At 37.3% G+C, this 18,822-nt stretch overlaps 6 protein-coding genes across 6 annotated transcripts; 5 read left to right on the top strand and 1 right to left on the bottom strand.

Moving 5' to 3' along the window:
- Positions 1-2,572: 2,572 nt before the first annotated feature.
- LOC6562225 (glycine-rich cell wall structural protein) lies at positions 2,573-11,971 on the top strand. Its single transcript, XM_001988689.3, has 5 exons — positions 2,573-3,002; positions 4,048-4,233; positions 6,332-6,671; positions 9,206-9,627; positions 11,416-11,971. The coding sequence occupies exons 1-5, from the start codon at positions 2,606-2,608 to the stop codon at positions 11,880-11,882; spliced, it is 1,812 nt and encodes a 603-aa protein (XP_001988725.2). The 5' UTR covers positions 2,573-2,605; the 3' UTR covers positions 11,883-11,971.
- LOC6562226 (glycine, alanine and asparagine-rich protein-like) lies at positions 3,958-4,452 on the top strand. Its single transcript, XM_001988690.3, has one exon. It carries the CDS (start codon positions 4,014-4,016, stop codon positions 4,254-4,256), a length of 243 nt encoding a protein of 80 aa, XP_001988726.1. The 5' UTR covers positions 3,958-4,013; the 3' UTR covers positions 4,257-4,452.
- On the top strand, positions 6,259-6,797 carry LOC6562227 (holotricin-3-like). Its single transcript, XM_001988691.3, has one exon. The coding sequence runs from the start codon at positions 6,286-6,288 to the stop codon at positions 6,730-6,732; it is 447 nt and encodes a 148-aa protein (XP_001988727.1). The 5' UTR covers positions 6,259-6,285; the 3' UTR covers positions 6,733-6,797.
- On the top strand, positions 9,078-9,757 carry LOC6562228 (holotricin-3-like). The gene has a single exon (XM_001988692.3). It carries the CDS (start codon positions 9,213-9,215, stop codon positions 9,675-9,677), a length of 465 nt encoding a protein of 154 aa, XP_001988728.1. The 5' UTR covers positions 9,078-9,212; the 3' UTR covers positions 9,678-9,757.
- A 279-nt stretch (positions 11,972-12,250) lies between the features above and the next one.
- Positions 12,251-12,652, top strand: LOC6562230 (circumsporozoite protein). Its single transcript, XM_043214733.1, has one exon. The coding sequence runs from the start codon at positions 12,251-12,253 to the stop codon at positions 12,650-12,652; it is 402 nt and encodes a 133-aa protein (XP_043070668.1).
- A 3,425-nt stretch (positions 12,653-16,077) lies between these two features.
- Positions 16,078-18,518, bottom strand: LOC6562231 (flocculation protein FLO11). The gene has a single exon (XM_001988695.2). The coding sequence runs from the start codon at positions 18,207-18,209 to the stop codon at positions 16,329-16,331; it is 1,881 nt and encodes a 626-aa protein (XP_001988731.2). The 5' UTR covers positions 18,210-18,518; the 3' UTR covers positions 16,078-16,328.
- Between the last annotated feature and the right edge of the window lie 304 nt (positions 18,519-18,822).

Genomic DNA, 18,822 nt, shown 5'->3' with positions numbered 1-18,822 from the left:
TTTCTAATTCCTGTTGTTGAGTTTACATAATTAACACGGTATTTAGTTGGCATTTGGGTACATGGGCCTCTCATATGGCATGGTGGTTGCCTTGGCTGTTAATGTGATAATATTACTAGTATAAATTATTTGAATTTGGCTGTAAATATTTTCCATTAAATACAATATATTAGCAGTGACCGCAGTTTCAATTTAAATTAATTCGATTTGTTTACTGCATCTATAACAAAGTGTGTCATTAATATTTAATTCGCTTCAAAATCATTTATATCTACGCACTTTATTTTAATGAACGAAGTTTAATTCTCATCTTTAATCTCATGAATCATGAGTATAAGCAATGCGTAGATACTTTAATAAATACATGAAATATTAATTTCGAAAATTAATCTCTATTTTTTTTAATAATATTTTCCCAATGTCTTCTAGATATTCATTTGATTCTATTTAAAATGACTGAACGATACTCGAGCTTATTTTAACAACGTAATTTTTGAGCCGATAATATAATTAATCATATGTGGAACTAATAAGTCAATAAAGGTAAAACGCAAAAAAATAAAAATAATTAGCGCACACTCATATAAAAAAAAAACAACAAAAAATATTTAAAAACATCATCAATTTAAGAGATACAAAAATAATGATTGGCAAACCGGTTTGTTGTATGAAACAGTTGTGCGATACTCCAACATGTGGGCTCCAGTTTTGCATAAATAAATAATGATACATTTGAAAGTAGAGAAATTAGGCAGAGTTTTGATTACATTTTGTTTGATATCTGTTTGAATAAACATTTAAATTGAGTGCATTTATCATACAGCATGTTAAGTAAAGCTTTGGAAAGGTCGACTTTATATGCTTTCCTCCGGACTTCCCCGAGACTTTAGTGCTAATTATACGTATAAATGTATATGTATGTATATTGATTTACCTAACATTTGACAAAAAAATCACAAACTTATACTATTTAAACTATTTTCGTCATATGGAAAACCCCTGCGCTTAGCTGAGTAATGACAACGTTGTAACTGGTTTAGCCAGCTGATTCTATACTAGAATCTTCTGTTGCTCGCACAGGTTGCTATTTGTTAATTAACAATTGAATATTAAATACTTTTCAAGCATGTGTTCTTTTTTTTTTAGCCCCATTATATTTACGTGTTCACAGTTCTGTAGAGAATATTAAAATGATGGTAGGCATCACGGATACCCTGTTTAATATGAGTGTAAATTCTGTATTGATGTTATGAAATAATAGAACGGATATTGATTGAAGTATGTATTCTAATGTAGCTTCGGAAGACTAATTGCTTTTGTTAATTTTTATGACATTTACAAACTGTGCAACGTATCTCAAAGTGTTTCCCCTCTACTAATAGTTGATAATCAAATCAGCGTATAAATCATAGGCTTCATATAATACGCTTTACAAAATTCACTTAAATTTTTTATTATGCATTATTACTGTATATTAACACCTTTTATTGTTGATTGGTGTAATACAAATGCTGTAATAAAAATCATTGAGAATGATAATGAAAACAATTATATTTGCATACTACAGAAAGCAATACTATATAAGGTTGATTAATATTACAACCGTTAATCGACCATGAATGAATCTAGTTTACTCACAACAGAGTAGAAACAAGTTATTAGATGTTGACTGGAAGATATGATATGAAAGAAATTATTGAAGGTAGAATATTAGGCTAGAGAAGAATTAATATTAAAATGATTAAAATAACAGAAGCTTCTACATTGTGCTAAATAATATACAAACTATTTATGGAAGCCGTAATTAAAAAATATATATATTATTTAATTATAAAATAAAATGTTAGCTTTGTAGTGCGTCATAACGCAGTGCGTCATAACACATAGTTTGCAAACATGTTCAACAATAATCGTACACATTGTTAGACTACAAACGTAGTGAACTGACTCCACTTTATCAAAACTATGTTTGCGTTTTGATTTGTCTTCTTTTTTTGCTTTGTAACGACGCCATAGAAACCGCTTTGGCAGTAAAAGGCGAATAAACTCTTCAAGATGAACTTGTCAGTTGACTAGAATTTGGCATATATTATGTACGTGTAGGAGGGGGGAATTCCGAAGACCAGGAAGATAAGCACATTGTTGACTGCAAGCAATCAATTAGCCAAGTGTAAACAAATATATCAGACATTTGCTATGCATTCACATTGATGCTAAAGTCCATGACTACACACTTTGAATATATTCAATGTTCAGACATAATTATGTATTAAAATATAATTTCGCTTCAGTTGTTGTTGCTTTGGGATTCACCTGGTCAAGTGACAGACAAACGGCGGCTCAAAAAATAAAGCCGATATGATGATGATCTTGATGCTCATGATGTAGGCAAAGTTGATAATTACAAATAAAAGCAAAGAAAACCGGTAAATGGTTGGCTGAGCTGAGCGAACTCCCAGCTCTGTGTTCCATTTAACACATACAATTTGAGTTTTACATTCACGCACGATCTGCTATAAATATTTGCGAGATTCTGCATTGGTCCATCAGTTGGACTGCTCCCTGCTTAGAGCAAACACTATTTCTTTCTAACGAATCGAGCAATATGAAGAGTCTGATTGTGTTCGCTCTGTTGATTTGTGCTGCGGCGGCACTGCCACAGTTTGGCTTTGGCGGTCCTGGCTTCGGCGGTCCTGGTTTCGGAGGCGGTGGCTTCGGCGGTCCTGGTTTTGGAGGCGGTGGCTACGGACGCCCTGGCTTTGGAGGAGGCTTTGGCGGTCGCCCTGGATTTGGCGGCGGTGGTTTTGGTGGTGGTCCTGGTTTCGGCTACGGACGTCCTGGTGGCTACTACCCCGGCGGCGGCGGCTTCCGCGGTGGCGGCGGTGGCGGTGGCGGTGGCTCCTCCTCTGCCTCAGCCTCGTCCAGTGCATCGGCAGGTGGCAATGGTGCTGCTTCAGCTTCTGCCTCTGCGTCTGCTGCGGCTTCAGGTGGCGGACGATTCCGTGGCTAAAGTGCCAGGGTCTGTGCCAAGTGCACCGACACGAGATTACAAAATGTTTCTTTAGTTATCCATAAGTTATATTAAAAAGTCTGAAAATTAAAAATAAAAAGAAAATGTAGAAGCCATAAATCAACATTTTATTTCATACGCAAATGGCTGACAGATGCACACGTCTCGTTGATTTAACAATTATTGGGTTACTTTCGAAAAGAAATATTAACGAAATATTAAATAGACATATGTATATATGTTGTCAACCAGTCAACTGATCTGTTTTGAGGTTCAGCAATACGGGTGTCGTTTCGGAGAGTTTTGCAAAGCGGTTGTTGTTAAAGATAATTCAAATCACTTTCTAATTCACTCCAATTCACCGACGAACACTTGTAATAAATGTCAAATTGATTTATGTGAATGGAAAAGACTCTCGATTAATCAATTAATCTACGCCATTTGATCAACTCTCTTGAGCTCTTCTGGGGTTAACCTACGCAAACAGTAGACGATAGACGGCGCTTAGGGTGAAGCCGGTAAGCATTTTTTATACTCTGCGAATTTTAAGATATGTTAAGTATTTGTAAATTCAGATATTGTATGCATATTATATAAAATATCGAATTAACAGAGACGTTTTCAAGCAAATAAAAAATGTTACGGAATTATTTCAAAATTAATCATCTGTACTCTTATTGTAATATACATGTATAATACCGCAGGGAATTGGCAATTCGATCATTATTAATCTAATCCAACATTCCTGCTTGTTTACGTTGATAATAATGATGATGGTGATGCATGTGAAGCTAATTCCTATAATTAAGTCATGGGAAGCAGGTGAATAACTTGAGATGTTGGAACAGGGAACACGGGTTTCTATTAATTATTAAGAATCATTTATTGGCTCGATCGTCTAACGCTCACTATATAAATAGCTGTGGAGGTACGGCAAAAATCATTCAGTTTACTTTTTACCTGTTTAGCGTCAACACAAGTTATATTTATTAATTCAAGCAAAATGAAGTTTCTTATACTGTTTATCTTGCTGATAGCTGCCGTGTCTGCAGTGCCTCAGTTTGGATTTGGACGTCCTCGCTTCGGTGGTGGATTCCGCAAGGGTGGATTCCGTAGGGGCGGTGGCGGTGGTGGTGGCTCCTCCTCTGCCTCAGCTTCGGCCAGTGCATCGGCAGCTGGCAATGGTGCATCTTCAGCTGCTGCCTCTGCGTCTGCTGCCTCAGGTGGAGGTCGTTTCCGTGGCTAAAAGGTTGAAAATACCAAAGCGTTTATTGCGTTATTCTTAAATTAAAATTTAAACAATTAAAACCAAATCCTACAAATTACAAAAATACTCAATCTTAAAGAATAAAAAGGTTTAATATGTTCGTAAAATAAGATATGCGGTGTTTTTCATTAAATTTAAAGTGCGTAACAAGATGTATCGCAACTACCATAATTAATTCTATACGCGCTTCAACATTTCGGTGCAATACTTTGTATTAATATGCATAAAATATATAGTATTTTTTAATAGGATGTAAAAGATTTCAGAACTTATCTCTAAGCTTATATTTCAGGTTTGTTTATAATGTTTTGCACAAGTAAATTTACTCATCGTATTTTATGTGTGCTGCATAAAAAGCCCGTTAATTTCAGCATATAAGTGAGAACAACAATTAAAATATTTGCACATTCGAGTTTTTGGCTTCAGTTCTGCTAATGTTCATGAAACTTTATGACAATTCTATTACACTCAGCTAAGTATAATGGAAAACAATAGATGACAAAGGCAAAACAAAAAGTGCTATCTTAGAAATGCCGAAGACTAAATACCCTTGTATTTTATTTTATCTTATTTTCTGTTTTCTTAATATTTTTTCTATTCCCCACTATTCAACGCCTATCACGATCACGCAATTTGAAACTTGTTCTTCTAATTATCATGTTTCGTCAAGACAGCTTAAAAAAAAATGAAGTTCTGTTTATATAAACAAAAAGAAATTGTACAGACCAACCAGGCTATATCGACTCAACTAGTGATGCTGATCAAGAATATATATACACTTTATGGGGTTGCAGAAGATGTCTGCATTAAGCTTGTCACAACAAAATTATAATCCTCTTTTAGCTTTGCTAATTTTAAAGTTCCCACCAAAGTATACAAATTAAAAATTATATTTTTTGCAACCTTTTTTTAGGTTCTTTAGTACCTTATGAACTTTTAAGAATTCGTTCACGTCACTTTTAGTATTATTAAAAACAGGCATATTCTGTATTTCGAATTCAAACCAGTATCGCAGAATTAAGTGTTGTATATTTTTTGGAGCATTCACTAAACATAATTTGCGGGCGACCTCAAAAGTATACTCGAAGGTTTGATTTGCCAATGACCGAATTCAATAAGTATACGTATTAAAAATTTTAATGGTTGATCTATAGTTATGAAATTGGATGTTGATTGACATTTCTAATGTAAATAAAAACCAAAAAAAGTGCCATTTAAAGCTTAATTAACAAAATCAAAATTTGCACAAAAACAACACTTTATGCTTGATGGAGCTGCGCTCTATTGTTACGTGAGCTAGTACATTTGAACATCGAAAGAAAAATAATAATAAAATTGTTATTTCATAACTATTGCTTTCATTATTTTAACAATTGATTTTAGTGAGTAGTATAAGGTGCACTTAACTTAATAACTTATCCTATATTGTAGTCAATATTTTAAGACTTTTTTATTATTTAGCATTTATTTATACATTTTAAGCTGCTGTGAGAGGTTATCCTCTGATTACGTGTATATTTTCAAAACATCTGATAATTAAAAACTTGATATGAGGCCGAATTAAGTGAGTCAGATTATTATTTGTTTTGTTTTTTAAGCTAGGTAAGCGGCTTCAGCAAAAGAGGCTCAAGAACAACAGGGAGAGCAGGGTGGATGAGGATGAAAATGATAATGAGGCGATAGATTAATACAAAGATTATAACTAACTGGTTATTATGTCTGATCAGCCGAGAGTAGGGTATATTAATGTGCTATTACCAATTCGTTCTGATAATCATTTAGTATTTCAATCTGATCTTACTGTCGAATAATGAATCGAATATCTGAAGTTGAAGTAGAACTAATAAGCTCTCAAATTCTTTGTGAGTTTTTTGTTATGTACATCCCCATACTGCGTTCATGATCTTTCAATTTTTTCTATACCTTAGCATCCCGACTCGGAGATGTATAAAAGACGCTGCGTGTCGATCACTTAGTCAAGTTTGTGAAGCCAACTTGAAGCTTCGCGATGAAACTGTTTATTGCTCTATCCGTGCTGGTGGCTGCGGCCTCAGCCCTTCCTCAATTTGGCCACGGTGGTGGCAGCGCTAACGCCAACGCCAATGCCAACGCCAACGCATACGGCGGCGGCCATGGCGGCGGATTAGGAGGTGGATACCGTCCCGGGTTCGGCGGTGGAATAGGTGGCGGCCCAGGATTTGGCCATGGTGGACATGGTGGATTTGGAGGCGGAGGATTGGGCGGATACGGCGGCGGACTTGGCGGACACGGCGGCGGATTTGGTGGACACGGCGGTGGATTGGGCGGCTACGGCGGCGGACTAGGCGGCCACGGCGGCGGATTTGGTGGCCGACCTTACGGTGGATTCCGTGGCGGTGGCGGTGGTGGTGGCGGGTCAGCCTCAGCTAGCTCGTCAGCTAGCGCCAGTGGCGGCGGCGGTGGTCATTTTGGTTAAGCCTGCCAAGAAGAAATTCAAGCTTTTGAAACAATTGAAAATACAACGAATGTGAATAAAAAAAGTCCAAGTAACAGTTATTTGAAGAAGAGTTTATATTATTTTTATATGAAAAATTCTCCGTGTAACAATGTATATTGACTTAGTGGAAACGCGATTATATTCATTCCAAAATACCCTCATCAGTGGACTGGGGTATATTTATTTAACATTGTTAATTCGCTGTGACGATTATCTAGTGTTTCAGGTTGTGGTTACTGACGAATCAAATCTGTGATATTGCATACAATTAATAAGATCTTAAAGTTATTTGTTAGTTTTTAGTTGGGTACATCCCCATACTGTGTTCATGATCTTTCTTTTTTATTTCAGAACTCTATAAAAGTCAATGTGTGTCGCGAAGCTAACTTGAAGCTTCGCGATGAGACTGACTTCTGCTCTGCCGGTGCTGGGGGCTGTGGCCTCGGGCCTTTGTTAATTTGGTGGTGGCAACTTCAACACATTAGCCAAAGGTCTCGGCCCTTACCATACAAAAGAGCCGAACATGGCTTGGGGCCACAGGGTCCTTGTTACGCAGGTAGTTACAGTCCCGGATTCGGCTTTGGACACGGTGGCCGACCAAGTTTCGGTGGTAGCCCAGCTGCGGATTCGGCGATATACACGTCGGATTCGGCAGTTGACCAACAGTACCAACGATGCTGATCGGTTTGATTAAGCTTGCAAAGATGTATTTGAAATATTTCAATATCATGGAATCTCCAAATATCTGTGGTTTCAATGAAATTTGAAATTATTTTGATTTTCTCTTTTTATTTTATTCATTCATTTTATCGCTTAGGACTTAGCACAAGATTCACGATTTAAATAGAATTAATCAAAAAAGTTGGTTTGATAACTATTTAGGAATGATCTGCGTGTATTTAATTTGATTTTTATAAGACTTAACGAAGATAAAATGAAGTCAGCCAGACAATAACAAGTCAAACGGGCGACGAAAACATCAATAACCATATGTATATATATATATATATATATATATATATATATATATATATATATATATATATATATTTGTATATATACGCCAAAGTAGTTGAGCAACTACATTATGATAAAATTAGGGGCCCGATTAATGGCACAGGCAATTGATTCAATTCAATTGACATTCTGGTGGGACTAAGGAAAGTGTGTAAATCATAAGATTTAGACCCAAGCTGAATTTCTCTTAAACTGGTTAAAGGCTACATACATATTAATACTTCGCTAATACTCTCGCTCTAATCTATACTCTTATTATTGTTTGTTTGTAATTTATTTGTTCGGTAATTGACGTCTTTCTGTCTATTAAGCTGGTACTTCACTTAGGGTATTTTTATTTCTTTATTTGTGTATTGGGAAACCTAAGAATTCTATAATAATTTGCCGTATCTGCGATTTATTCTACCATTTGTTTACTATTAGAAACGCATTCTGCATCACAATAGTAGTTTTTTTTACATAAATTAAAAATAAGTAAAAAAATATTTTTAGATATAGTGCATAATTTTTCTTTTGTTCTTTCAACTTGTTTTCTTTTTTATTTTATTAAAAAAAAAAACCAACCAGTATCACAGAATTAAGTGTTGTATATTTTTTGGAGCATTTACTAAACATAATTTTCGAGCGACCTAAAAAGTATATTCGTAGGTTTGATTTGTAAATCGGCAAATTTAGTAAGTATACGTATTATAATTCTTAAAGGTTTAATTAGGAAGATCTATAGTTTGTAATTGGATGCATATTGAAAATAAAAAACTTTATGCATGACAGATCTGCGCTTTATGGTTCAGTAAACCAGTTACGTGAGCTAGTACATATGAACATCAAAAGGAAAATAATATTTGCTGTCATTCTCTGTATACACACCTTGTGTGAGGCTATCCTATAATAACATACTGTTTATATTGCGTGTTTTTTATTTGATAATTGAACACTTGATATAAAGCCGAGTTACGTGCATACACAGGTTAAAATACTTAGTTTCGTTTTGCTTATAATGCCGAAGAAGAACAGGGAGCTGTGGGCATGTTTAACTTATGAAATTGATGATGATCAGGATGAAAATAATAAAGAAGCGATAGATTAACGCAAATGCTGATAACTAACCGGTTATTGTGCCTGACCAGAGGGGAGTAGGGTATATTTATGGGCCAACTAATTGTCATTACTAATTCGTTGTGACGATCATTTAATGTTTCAAGTTGTTGTTTGTGGTGAATATAGAATCAAATCTCAAAAGTTGCACAGAACTAATAAGCTTTCAAATCTCAAAACTGCGCTCGTGATCTCTCTTTTTATCGCGCTGTCCTCTTCTGTCTCTATCTGTTGCCTGGTGATAGACGGGGTTGGAGAGTGTCTGAGCATGCCGGCGGTGAGCTATATAAATGCCGCTGCGTGTCGATCGCTCAGTTAAGTTTGTGAAGCCAACTTGAAGCCTCGCGATGAAACTGTTTATTGCTCTATCCGTGCTGGTGGCTGTGGCCTCGGCCCTTCCTCAATTTGGCCACGGTGGTGGCAGCGCTAACGCCAACGCCAATGCCAACGCACAAGCTCAGGGTGGTGGATTCGGTGGCCGACCCGGCGGCGGATTTGGCGGTGGACCCGGAGGCGGATTCGGCGGTGGACATGGTGGCGGATTCGGTGGTAGACCCGGCGGTGGATTCGGCGGTGGTCCCGGCGGCGGATTCGGCGGTGGTCCCGGCGGCGGACATGGTGGCGGATTCGGTGGTAGACCCGGCGGCGGATTCGGCGGTGGTCCCGGCGGCGGTTTCGGCGGTGGTGGTGGTGGCGGCTCAGCGAGTGCTAGCGCGTCATCCAGCGCCACTGCCAGCGGTGGTGGTCGACGTGGTGGTGGTGGTGCTAACGCCAACGCTAACTCAAACGCGAATGCCCATTTTTCCGGCTAAGCCTGCCAAGATGAAACTTAAGATTGTGAAATAACTGAAAATAAAACGAATGTGAATAAAAATAAAAGATGCAAATATAAGTGAAATGAAGAAGAGTTTATTTTATTATTAAATGAAAAGTTTTGGGTCTTCTAGAATACAATTTAAATAAACAGATTTGAAATGGATGGAAACGCGATTATATTCATTCATAATTCATTTTAAATTAGCAATAATATATAATATGGTCACAATAAAAAAAATGTTGATTTTGTTTTCAAATGCCGTTTTTATGCCTTAAATTTAATAACAATTGCAAAATATATACAAATGGTTTCATAACACACACTTGAGAATAAAATATTAATAATGGAATATAAAACGATTATAATAATTATTTAATTGGTAACGAGTTTTTTTTCCATTAGACCTCGAACCAAACCACTTTGTGTAATTGTCGTTACTATATTATAATAATATTAATATGCGATTCAATTTAGATAGAGACTTGAAACGTTGAACATTTACTGGCTCTTTAAGAGCTACAGTTATCAAACTTGGAAGGAAGATTACTGGGAAACTTTTCCAACATTTTTTAAGCCACACCCACTCTCGCCCCCAAAATCACAAAAGCCCATGTCTGCTATAACTTTGAGGCCAAGCTTGTTGGATAGATTACTAGGAACCTCCTTCCAAGATAAGTATTTCTTGGCTACGCTCACCTTGTTCTGTAGCTCCAGTTATCAGATGGTATAAATATCAGAGAGTATTTCGCAGTCGGTAACGTCCGACTGCAGTGTTCTCTCTTGTAATTATATAAATTTACTTAAACATCCAATCCATCTCTTAGGACTCGAGGTCACAAGCTCGATTTTCACTTTATTTAATTAAAAATTCATTTGCCGAGTACTCGAAAACAAATTTTCGATAACTATTGAGGAATGAGCTGTTCATTCGATCAGATGTGACATAACTCACACCACGTATACCAATACACAAATAATAAAATATAAACGTTTTAGACATTTCCAATTTATGGATCAAGTTACAAATTTGAATATATTTTTGTGAAAAATTACGGAAGAGCTTTGGTTTCGCAAATGAACATAAAATTATTAATTTTTTATTGGTTTTGATGGGTTTCCTGTAGTGACCAAATTACAGGAAAAACCGGTGATACGGCTAATTTACTAAGCAAATAAAAAAACGCTAATCACTTTATAACATTATTGTATATAGTATAGAGAATTATGATCAAAACGCATATGCACATACATAAATATTTGATCACCTTGGTAGAATTCTTTGAACTTCTATTATGCAGAAATAAATAAATAAAAATACCCTAAGTGAAGTACCAGCTTAATGCACAGAAAGACGTCAATTACAGAACAAACAATAATACGAGTAGAGATTAGAGCGAGAGTATCGGCGAAGTATAAATATGTATATAGCCTTCAACCGGTTTAGGAGAAATTCAGCTTGGTCTAAATCGTGTGACTTACCTACTTTCCTTAGTACCACTACAAAGCCATTTGATTAGCCTGTGCTATTAATCGGGCCATTAATGTTATAATATTTTAGTGGATGAACTGTTTAGGCTGCCTTTCTGATTTTCGTCTATACATACATATACATATCGTTATAGATATCTATATGCTAATTGATGTCGTTTGACATTTTGCTGTCCGGCTAACTTCAGACATCGATTATTTCTATAAAAGACGAGATCTTTTGCTCATATCAATAAGTTTGTTAGTTGAGTTCACACAGTTCGGACAAGCAGAAGCAGAAGTCATGAAAGTCTTTGTTATACTGAGCATTTTGTTGGCTGTAGCTGTGGCAGCACCACAGTTTGGCGGTGGTGGCAATGCTAATGCGAATGCTGGTGCCAATGCCGAAGCTCAGGGTCAGCTTGGAGGAGGCAGAGGAGGTATCGGAGGCAGACCCGGTGGTAATTTCCGAGGCAACAATGGTGGATTTGGCGGTGGCGGTGGCGGCAGTGCCAGTGCCGATGCTAGTTCCAGTGCCGTAGCAAATGGTGGTGGTGGTCGTGGTGGTGGTGGTAATGCTAGTGCCAACTCTGCAGCCACTGCCAATGCTAGTGGTGGTGGTTTCGGCGGTGCCAACGCCAAGGCTTCATCCAACGCCAGCTCCGCATCACGTGGTGGTGGCATAGCTAGTGCCACATCCAATGCATCCGCATCTGCTAAGGCTGGAAAATAAGTGCAACGATTTCCGAATGATTTTCTTGAGTGATTGAGTTTGTATATTACTTTTGGATTAAAAATATAATAAAAATCGATATAGTCTAATGTTTTTCCCAATAGAGGGTATTTTTGTAGGTTTTAATGTGCAATCACTATTGCTTATAATGCAGCGGCTTTACTGTTTTGTCTCCGCTTATGATTTTCGTCTATGTCTATATATATGATCATTTATATGTTAATTGATGTCGTCATCGCTCGTTTGACTTTTTACTGTCTGGCTGTTTTCAGGCCGTCATTGAATCATATAAAATGAGAGATCTTTTTTAAACATTAATAAGTTTGTAAGCTGATTTTACACAGTTCGGACAGTCAGGGGCAGTAGTCATGAAAGTTATCGTCCTACTCAGCATTTTCTTGGCTGTCGCTGTGGCAGCACCACAATTTGGCGGTGGTGGCAGTGCAAATGCCAATGCTGGTGCCGATGCCCAATCTCATGGAGGCAATAGGAACAATGATTTCGGTGGCGGTCGTCCCGGTGGCAACGGTTTCGGTCGACCCGGCGGTTTCGGTGGCGTTTTCACTGGTAATGGTGGCTACCGCGGCGGAAATCACCTTGGCAGTGGTGGTGGCAGTTCCAGTGCCAATGCCAATTCTGCAGCCACTGCGAATTCAAATGGTGGCCGTGCCAACGCCAATGCTTCATCCAGCGCCAATTCCTCGTCACGTGGTGGTGGTTTAGCTAGTGCCACATCGAATGCATCCGCATCTGCTAAGGCTGGAAAATAAAAGACTCGATTTCCGAAAAATTCTCTTGAGTGATTTAATATGTATACTATTTGTAGATCAAATAAAAGAATTGAAAGAAAGGAAACTCGCAATAAATGTGTATTCCGCATATTTATAGGGTATTTTTTAGGCTTCAATTATTTTTGTTTAGAATTGTTTTTTCTCTACTACTGTTAAACAAACGTTGATTAGCAGCGGGATGTGAGTTTTCACATATATACACTACTGCTGTTGAATCTGCCAAATTTAATTGGAAATTCACTTAGCTGCTAGGAATATTCAAAGTTTGGAGAAATAGGTCTGAGTAAGTGTTTACTAAAAGGTTATTTTATTTTTAGTTCAATAAACAAATAAGTAAACATTTTACCAAATATAAAAATATATAAAAAATATAGGAAAAAACTGCCTGTAAAATATATAGCATCGCATTTGAATTTATTATTATATTGTTTATCTTATTATTTATAAATTAATGATCTAATTGTTCTATTGAATGTATAAAATGTCAGAAACTATATTTGGTTCTATTCTGACATAATAAGGATACGAATAGGAATATATAATATCGAAAAACAATATAATTATTTCTATCGTTTAATTAAAAATACAGGCGCTTCAGCTGCTCGTAAAACAAGTTTCAATATTAATATGTAAAGCAGGGCTTCTACACGTGTGACTTAATATGATCAAATACTAAAATATACATTTAATTCGCCCTAATTAGTTGAATGCTTTCATTTTGTATTATATTTTGTATTGACTTTTTGTTTTTCAACAGTTTTGACATTAGATATATTTTAAGATGTTAAATACATGACTGAAGCTTTGTCATATCTTGTTCTTAAAGAAATCTGCTGATGTTTGTTATTAAGATGTGAGCTAAATCTAAATATTTATTTTGATATTAATGGGGCCTATTGCTAATTAATGCTATATTCCCATTAATTATGCAAATTTGTTAAGCAAATCTAAGCCACAAATTAAAAAAAGAACAGGTTGTGAAGAAAAATTAAATTTGTTTTTGGCTACCTCACAATATTTTGACTATTGTTTATGTCTATAATCTTCAAGCACGTCAGACTCGATAAAAACCCGAAATAAATTTGATTAGCGCTCATGTTTGACAAGCTTTGCTTGTCGAATATTTTTAAGAGAATACTATAGAAAACAAAAACATATCGAAATTCTGTTCGCAATTAAGAATGCTCTACTACTACTACTCTATGCTCTACTTTCTGCAAGGATATTGCAATGTAACATATGCTTTTATATAAATCGTATGCAAATCATATTGATTTTATTTTTCTGAAAAGGTAAAAATAGGAAATAGGAAGGTATTCAATCATTAATATTCAGTCTATATAAGAAAAGATTTCATAAAAAGAGTTATCTTCAGCAACTGTATCTTAAGAGAGGCTTTACCCTTCTGGTAAAGAATATTAATATGATCGTCTTAATAATTTATTTATTCAATTTAGTTTTCGTTCATATATAAAAACACAAAGTTTGTCAAATATTAAATACAAATTTCGAGATTCTTTTGGTTTCCGACACATTTTCCATTCAAACTTCTAAAATAGTATAGTTGAATATAAGTTTATTCTTTCATATTTTTGAGTATTATTAAAGTTCCAATGGTCGATCGACTTAAAGCACTATGATTATAAGGATGCATTCACACATGCTGGCATATGATCGAATATTCGACATTTTTATTGCCAGTCACGTTTCGCTCCCACAGTGATTGCAATTCATCGCCATATTTCAATCAATGCAATAATTTGTTATGAATTAAATGTATATACATATATGTATTCAAATACAAATAATAAATTTATTATTATTTGCATAGATGCATGCAATGCCAGTGTGTGCAAAGACCTATTGCCAGACCATTGCCAGTATAAATTTAACATACAATTCGCAGCTTGGCATTAACTAAATAAATTATATGGCAACATTGCCAACGTGTGTAAACTTACCTTAATTATAAACTGGCCTTCCAACTGCAAGTCGTGCTTCAAAAAGCTCAAGCTTCTGGATTAGTTAAGTATTTTGAAGCGCTCTTTTGGGTGTAGCTGAAATTGTTGAAAATTTGCGAAAGCTACAAAAGTTTTTGAAAGCTTTGAGGCAAATATTTAATGCTTATCTTTATCTCTTTCGGAATACAAATGATCTGACAATATCTTAACACGTTTACACATGATAAATAGCAAAGCGGCATATAAGTTAGCAAACTGTTCACTTAGTCAGCGCATAGGAAAATAAAAAAAAACCCGCATCGGTAGAAAACCTTCAATCACACATTCTTCTTCTTCTGCTTCCATACAGCCCGTATTCAATATGCATTTTAGCGCCTGTCCCAAGTTCAAATGGAAATAAGAGCGTTATGTTTATTTTATTGCTCACTCTTTCGAATCGCAACGTGATAATCATTGTTAAACACAAAACCCTATATATATATATCAGTGATTATGTATTATATATTTATTACATCGACATCGATGAATGAATAAACCGCAGTCAGTCGGTTGTTGCCAAACCAGATCGGTAGCTTCAATTTCATAGACCAGTCACCATCCACGTGTCTGCAACCGAGTCTCTATCGGAATCTGCGTCTGTGTCTGAGCTTGCGTCTGTTAATGCCGGAACATATAAGCCAAAAAATGTATGCCGATTACTTTAGCTAATGCCGGTTTTCAACACAGGTGGGCAGTATACATTTTTCGCTGGTGGGTTGACGCAGAGCGATTCCTGAAGTTGTTTCGCTGAACATTTTTTAAGTACCCTTTAATATTAAAAAAATCAACTGGGTATTTATGATTCACTTAAAATATTCACAAAAATATTAATACCAAATTACCTTAAAGACATTCTAAAACCAAATGAGAGTATAATACTTTCCGGGACCGATATCTATATGTAATGTAAGTTTCATATAATATTTGAACTCTTACTTGTTCATTTTGAGATTTTTATATTGAGTGCTCTAAGTTTTGAGAGAGTTCGCGCTGAATAGCTCTAGGAAATTATAAGTAAATGTTAATTCTTTAGATTAGTATTAGTATGACCTCAAGTGGCATTCGAATGATACTCATAAATCTTAAGTGGTTCGGACTGGTTGCCACTCCTCTAAGCGGAATAGATTAACATATTTGGTTAACTTCTCTCAGCCATTGAATCTTAACTTTAAAAGCTAAACAGCGTAGCGTATTTAATCTTCCACGTTAACCGATTCTCTCTCCGATATTATGCCATTTCATATTTACAAACAGCAATGCAAACGCAACGCCGAGCCCATTTGTGGATCAACAACAAATACTTCACGTGTCTATGCATTTACTATATATGAATATATATATATATACATATATCTTTTTCTCTTTTTTCTGTTTATGCAAACTGTAAGCCATACGCGACATGGATTATTGTAATACAAGCTTTATTTATAATTTATAAAATCGTTTCTATAGCAACACAATAATTCGTGCAAGATGATTTGTGTATCATTTTGTGTGTCCGCTTTTTTTTTTTTTCTCTCTTCTTTTCGTTTATCACAATATACATATTTTAATATTTAACTCGTTTAGAATTTGGAAAATCCACGACAATGTTGCGTTGTATGGCAAGTTGACCTTGACAAGGTTATATTTGGTAATTTGCGTGTGGTGCGACTTTAAGATCGATTCGTGCGCACCACCGATGAGTAACCATAGAGCACCTCAACACCATCCGTATTTAAGATGCGCTCGATGCGTGGGGCACGCGTTGGCTGTGGTCTCACTTCGGTGGTGGGAATCGGAGTTGACTCTGTGGTGGTCCAACTGGTAGTTGGAATCAAAACTGACTCTGTAGTGGTGCTACTGGCAGTTGGAATCAAAACTGACTCTGTAGTGGTGCTACTGGTGGTTGGAATCGGAACTGATTCTGTAGTTGTGCTACTGGTTGTTGGAATCGGAACTGATTCTGTAGTTGTGCTACTGGTGGTTGGTATTGCAACTGACTCTAATGTGATGCTACTGGTGATTGGAATCGGAACTAACTCTGTAGTAATGCTGCTGATGGTTGGAATCGGAACTGACTCCGTAGTAGTCCAACTGGCAGTTGCAATCGGAACTACCTCTGTAGTGGTGCTGCTGACGGTTGGAATCAGAACTGACTCTGTAGTGGTGCTACTGGTGGTTGGTATTGGAACTGACTCTGTAGTGGTGCTACTGGTGGTTGAAATCAGAACTGATTCTGTAGTAGCGCTACTGGTGGCTGGTATTGGACCTGATTCTGAAATGGTGCTACTGATGGTTGGAATCGGAACTGACTCTGAAGTAGTGGTACTAGTTGTTGGAATCAGAACTGACTCTGTGGTGGTGCTACTGCTGATGGTTGATGGTGTCGTCATGGTTTCAGAAGCTCTTGCAGTTGTCAGCAAAATGGTTGCCAACATGGACTGTTCTCTGGGTGGGGCAATTGTTGTTTCAGGCACCGTTTCAGTAATATGGATGGTGCTACTCTCTGGTGGTGCGATGTATACTGTTGTTTCAGGCATTGCCTCTGTAGTGCTACTTTCTGGTAGAGCACTGTCAGTTGTAAACTCTAGCTTGGCCTCTTCGTTGTTGCTAAATTGAGCTTCTGGCTCCATTTTGGGCATTTCGGCAACCGCATTCGAACTCATCACGCCAAGGAAATGCAACAGTGACTTTTGAATGGGGTCGTAGTCGCTTTCAGTGGGTCTGTTTGTGACAAGCTCTGAGTCTGACTCGGTTACAGGAGATGTCTTAAAATCGTTCGTATCATTGTTTGGCATCATTGTGGTTTCCATCAGGAGGTTTGAATCGGTTGCCGTTGAGAACGATTCAAACAGAATCGGTTCGTTGGTGCTGGAATCCAGTTGCTGAGATTCTGTCTGGGTGGTTTCATCATCACCATCGATCGATTTGGCTGACTCGGCAATCATAGCTGTGTCTTCTGTGTTGAAATGGGCTTCCAGATTGTTGATGGGCTTTGCTATATCTGGCAAAATTGTTGCTGTTTCTATGTAGGCAGCAAGTTTCTCCGTTTCCATAAGTAAATCTTCCTGCATCTGCAGATAGTCGCGATATTGTGCCAATTCTGCTGATCGCTCTGTGTTTGCTGCTGATGTTTGTTCTGTTGTTGTTGTGGTCAAATTGCTTGCTACCAATTTTTCTGCAATATTTGAAAGTGGTGTTGTTGTCGTTTCTGTAGTTGGATTGCGCAGTTCCTGCTCGGCCCGCTCCTGCTCCAACTGCTGTCTCACCGATTCCGGCAATGGTTCCTCCGTGGTTGCTTGTCCATTCTCCGGCATGTGGGTGAACATCTGTATGCCCTCCTCGGTGGTTAGAATAACCTCCGAGTCCACTTCGATGGTAACTGTATTTGTTTCTAAATCGCCTGCATATGTTGTCTCCTCATCCGATGGAGTTGTCTCTGTGACACTCGTTATTCCGGCAGCTCTGCCAAAGATTTGCGTCGGCATCGTCGTCAGCAGCAGCATTAGGAGCAGAGGCGTCGCTGTGACTGCGTTCATTGGCATGCGCGTCATTTTGGCTTGGAATGCGAGGGCAGCGTTGACAATGAATTTGTTGTTGTTGTTTAATGTTATAATACCAACAACAAGAAGAATGTTATTAATAAAAAATGAAAGACCGCCAAACAAGTCGCACGTTCACTTTGCCCGCATTGGCCTTTTCGTTCGTTTTGTTGAGAAAACTTGCTCCTGTTAAAGAGCTCCGGTTCGCTCTCAACTGGTTAACTGGTTAACTGATCAACTTGTTAACTGCTTGCTGATCGACTGATTGGCTGCTTCCGCTCTGGGCCGCACTGTTGTGACTAGTTATGTTTACGGCGAGGAACTAAACCGCTTGTAGCCTCAACTCGAGCTTATAAATCGCCAAACCAACTCACAGCGAACACACACTGTGAAACGGTTAGTCTCCAGCTTGGGGCCTGACTCTGACTCTGACTCTGACTCTGAGTCGCAGTCTCAGTGTGGCTCTGGCTTTGGGTTTCTTTCTCAGTCTGGCTGTGGCTTTGGGTTTTTTTTCTGGTAACTTGGCTGCGCTCGCGTTGCCAACTGTTTTCTTGGCACTGGGCCTGCAGCTGAACTTGAATGAATTACAATCTTTTTTAATATGATTAGTTGCTGTTGTTGTTTA

This window comes from Drosophila grimshawi, unplaced genomic scaffold (genome assembly GCF_018153295.1).
Source record: "Drosophila grimshawi isolate 15287-2541.00 unplaced genomic scaffold, ASM1815329v1 contig_1377, whole genome shotgun sequence".
Lineage (NCBI taxonomy): Eukaryota > Metazoa > Arthropoda > Insecta > Diptera > Drosophilidae > Drosophila > Drosophila grimshawi.
Note: the sequence above shows the minus strand (reverse complement) of the source record. Positions and strands in the feature narration are given on the sequence as shown.

Bases quoted from the DNA above. Each gene is read 5' to 3' on its own strand.
- LOC6562230 (XM_043214733.1), top strand. From the start codon at position 12,251: ATGAAAGTTATCGTCCTACTCAGCATTTTCTTGGCTGTCGCTGTGGCA.
- LOC6562225 (XM_001988689.3), top strand. From the start codon at position 2,606: ATGAAGAGTCTGATTGTGTTCGCTCTGTTGATTTGTGCTGCGGCGGCA. The intron at 4,234-6,331 runs GTGGAGGTCGTT...CTGCGGCCTCAG, and splicing joins CTCTGCGTCTGCTGCCTCAG to CCCTTCCTCAATTTGGCCAC. The intron at 9,628-11,415 runs GTGCTAACGCCA...TAAGTTTGTTAG, and splicing joins TGGTCGACGTGGTGGTGGTG to TTGAGTTCACACAGTTCGGA.
- LOC6562227 (XM_001988691.3), top strand. From the start codon at position 6,286: ATGAAACTGTTTATTGCTCTATCCGTGCTGGTGGCTGCGGCCTCAGCC.
- LOC6562231 (XM_001988695.2), bottom strand. From the start codon at position 18,209: ATGACGCGCATGCCAATGAACGCAGTCACAGCGACGCCTCTGCTCCTA.
- LOC6562228 (XM_001988692.3), top strand. From the start codon at position 9,213: ATGAAACTGTTTATTGCTCTATCCGTGCTGGTGGCTGTGGCCTCGGCC.
- LOC6562226 (XM_001988690.3), top strand. From the start codon at position 4,014: ATGAAGTTTCTTATACTGTTTATCTTGCTGATAGCTGCCGTGTCTGCA.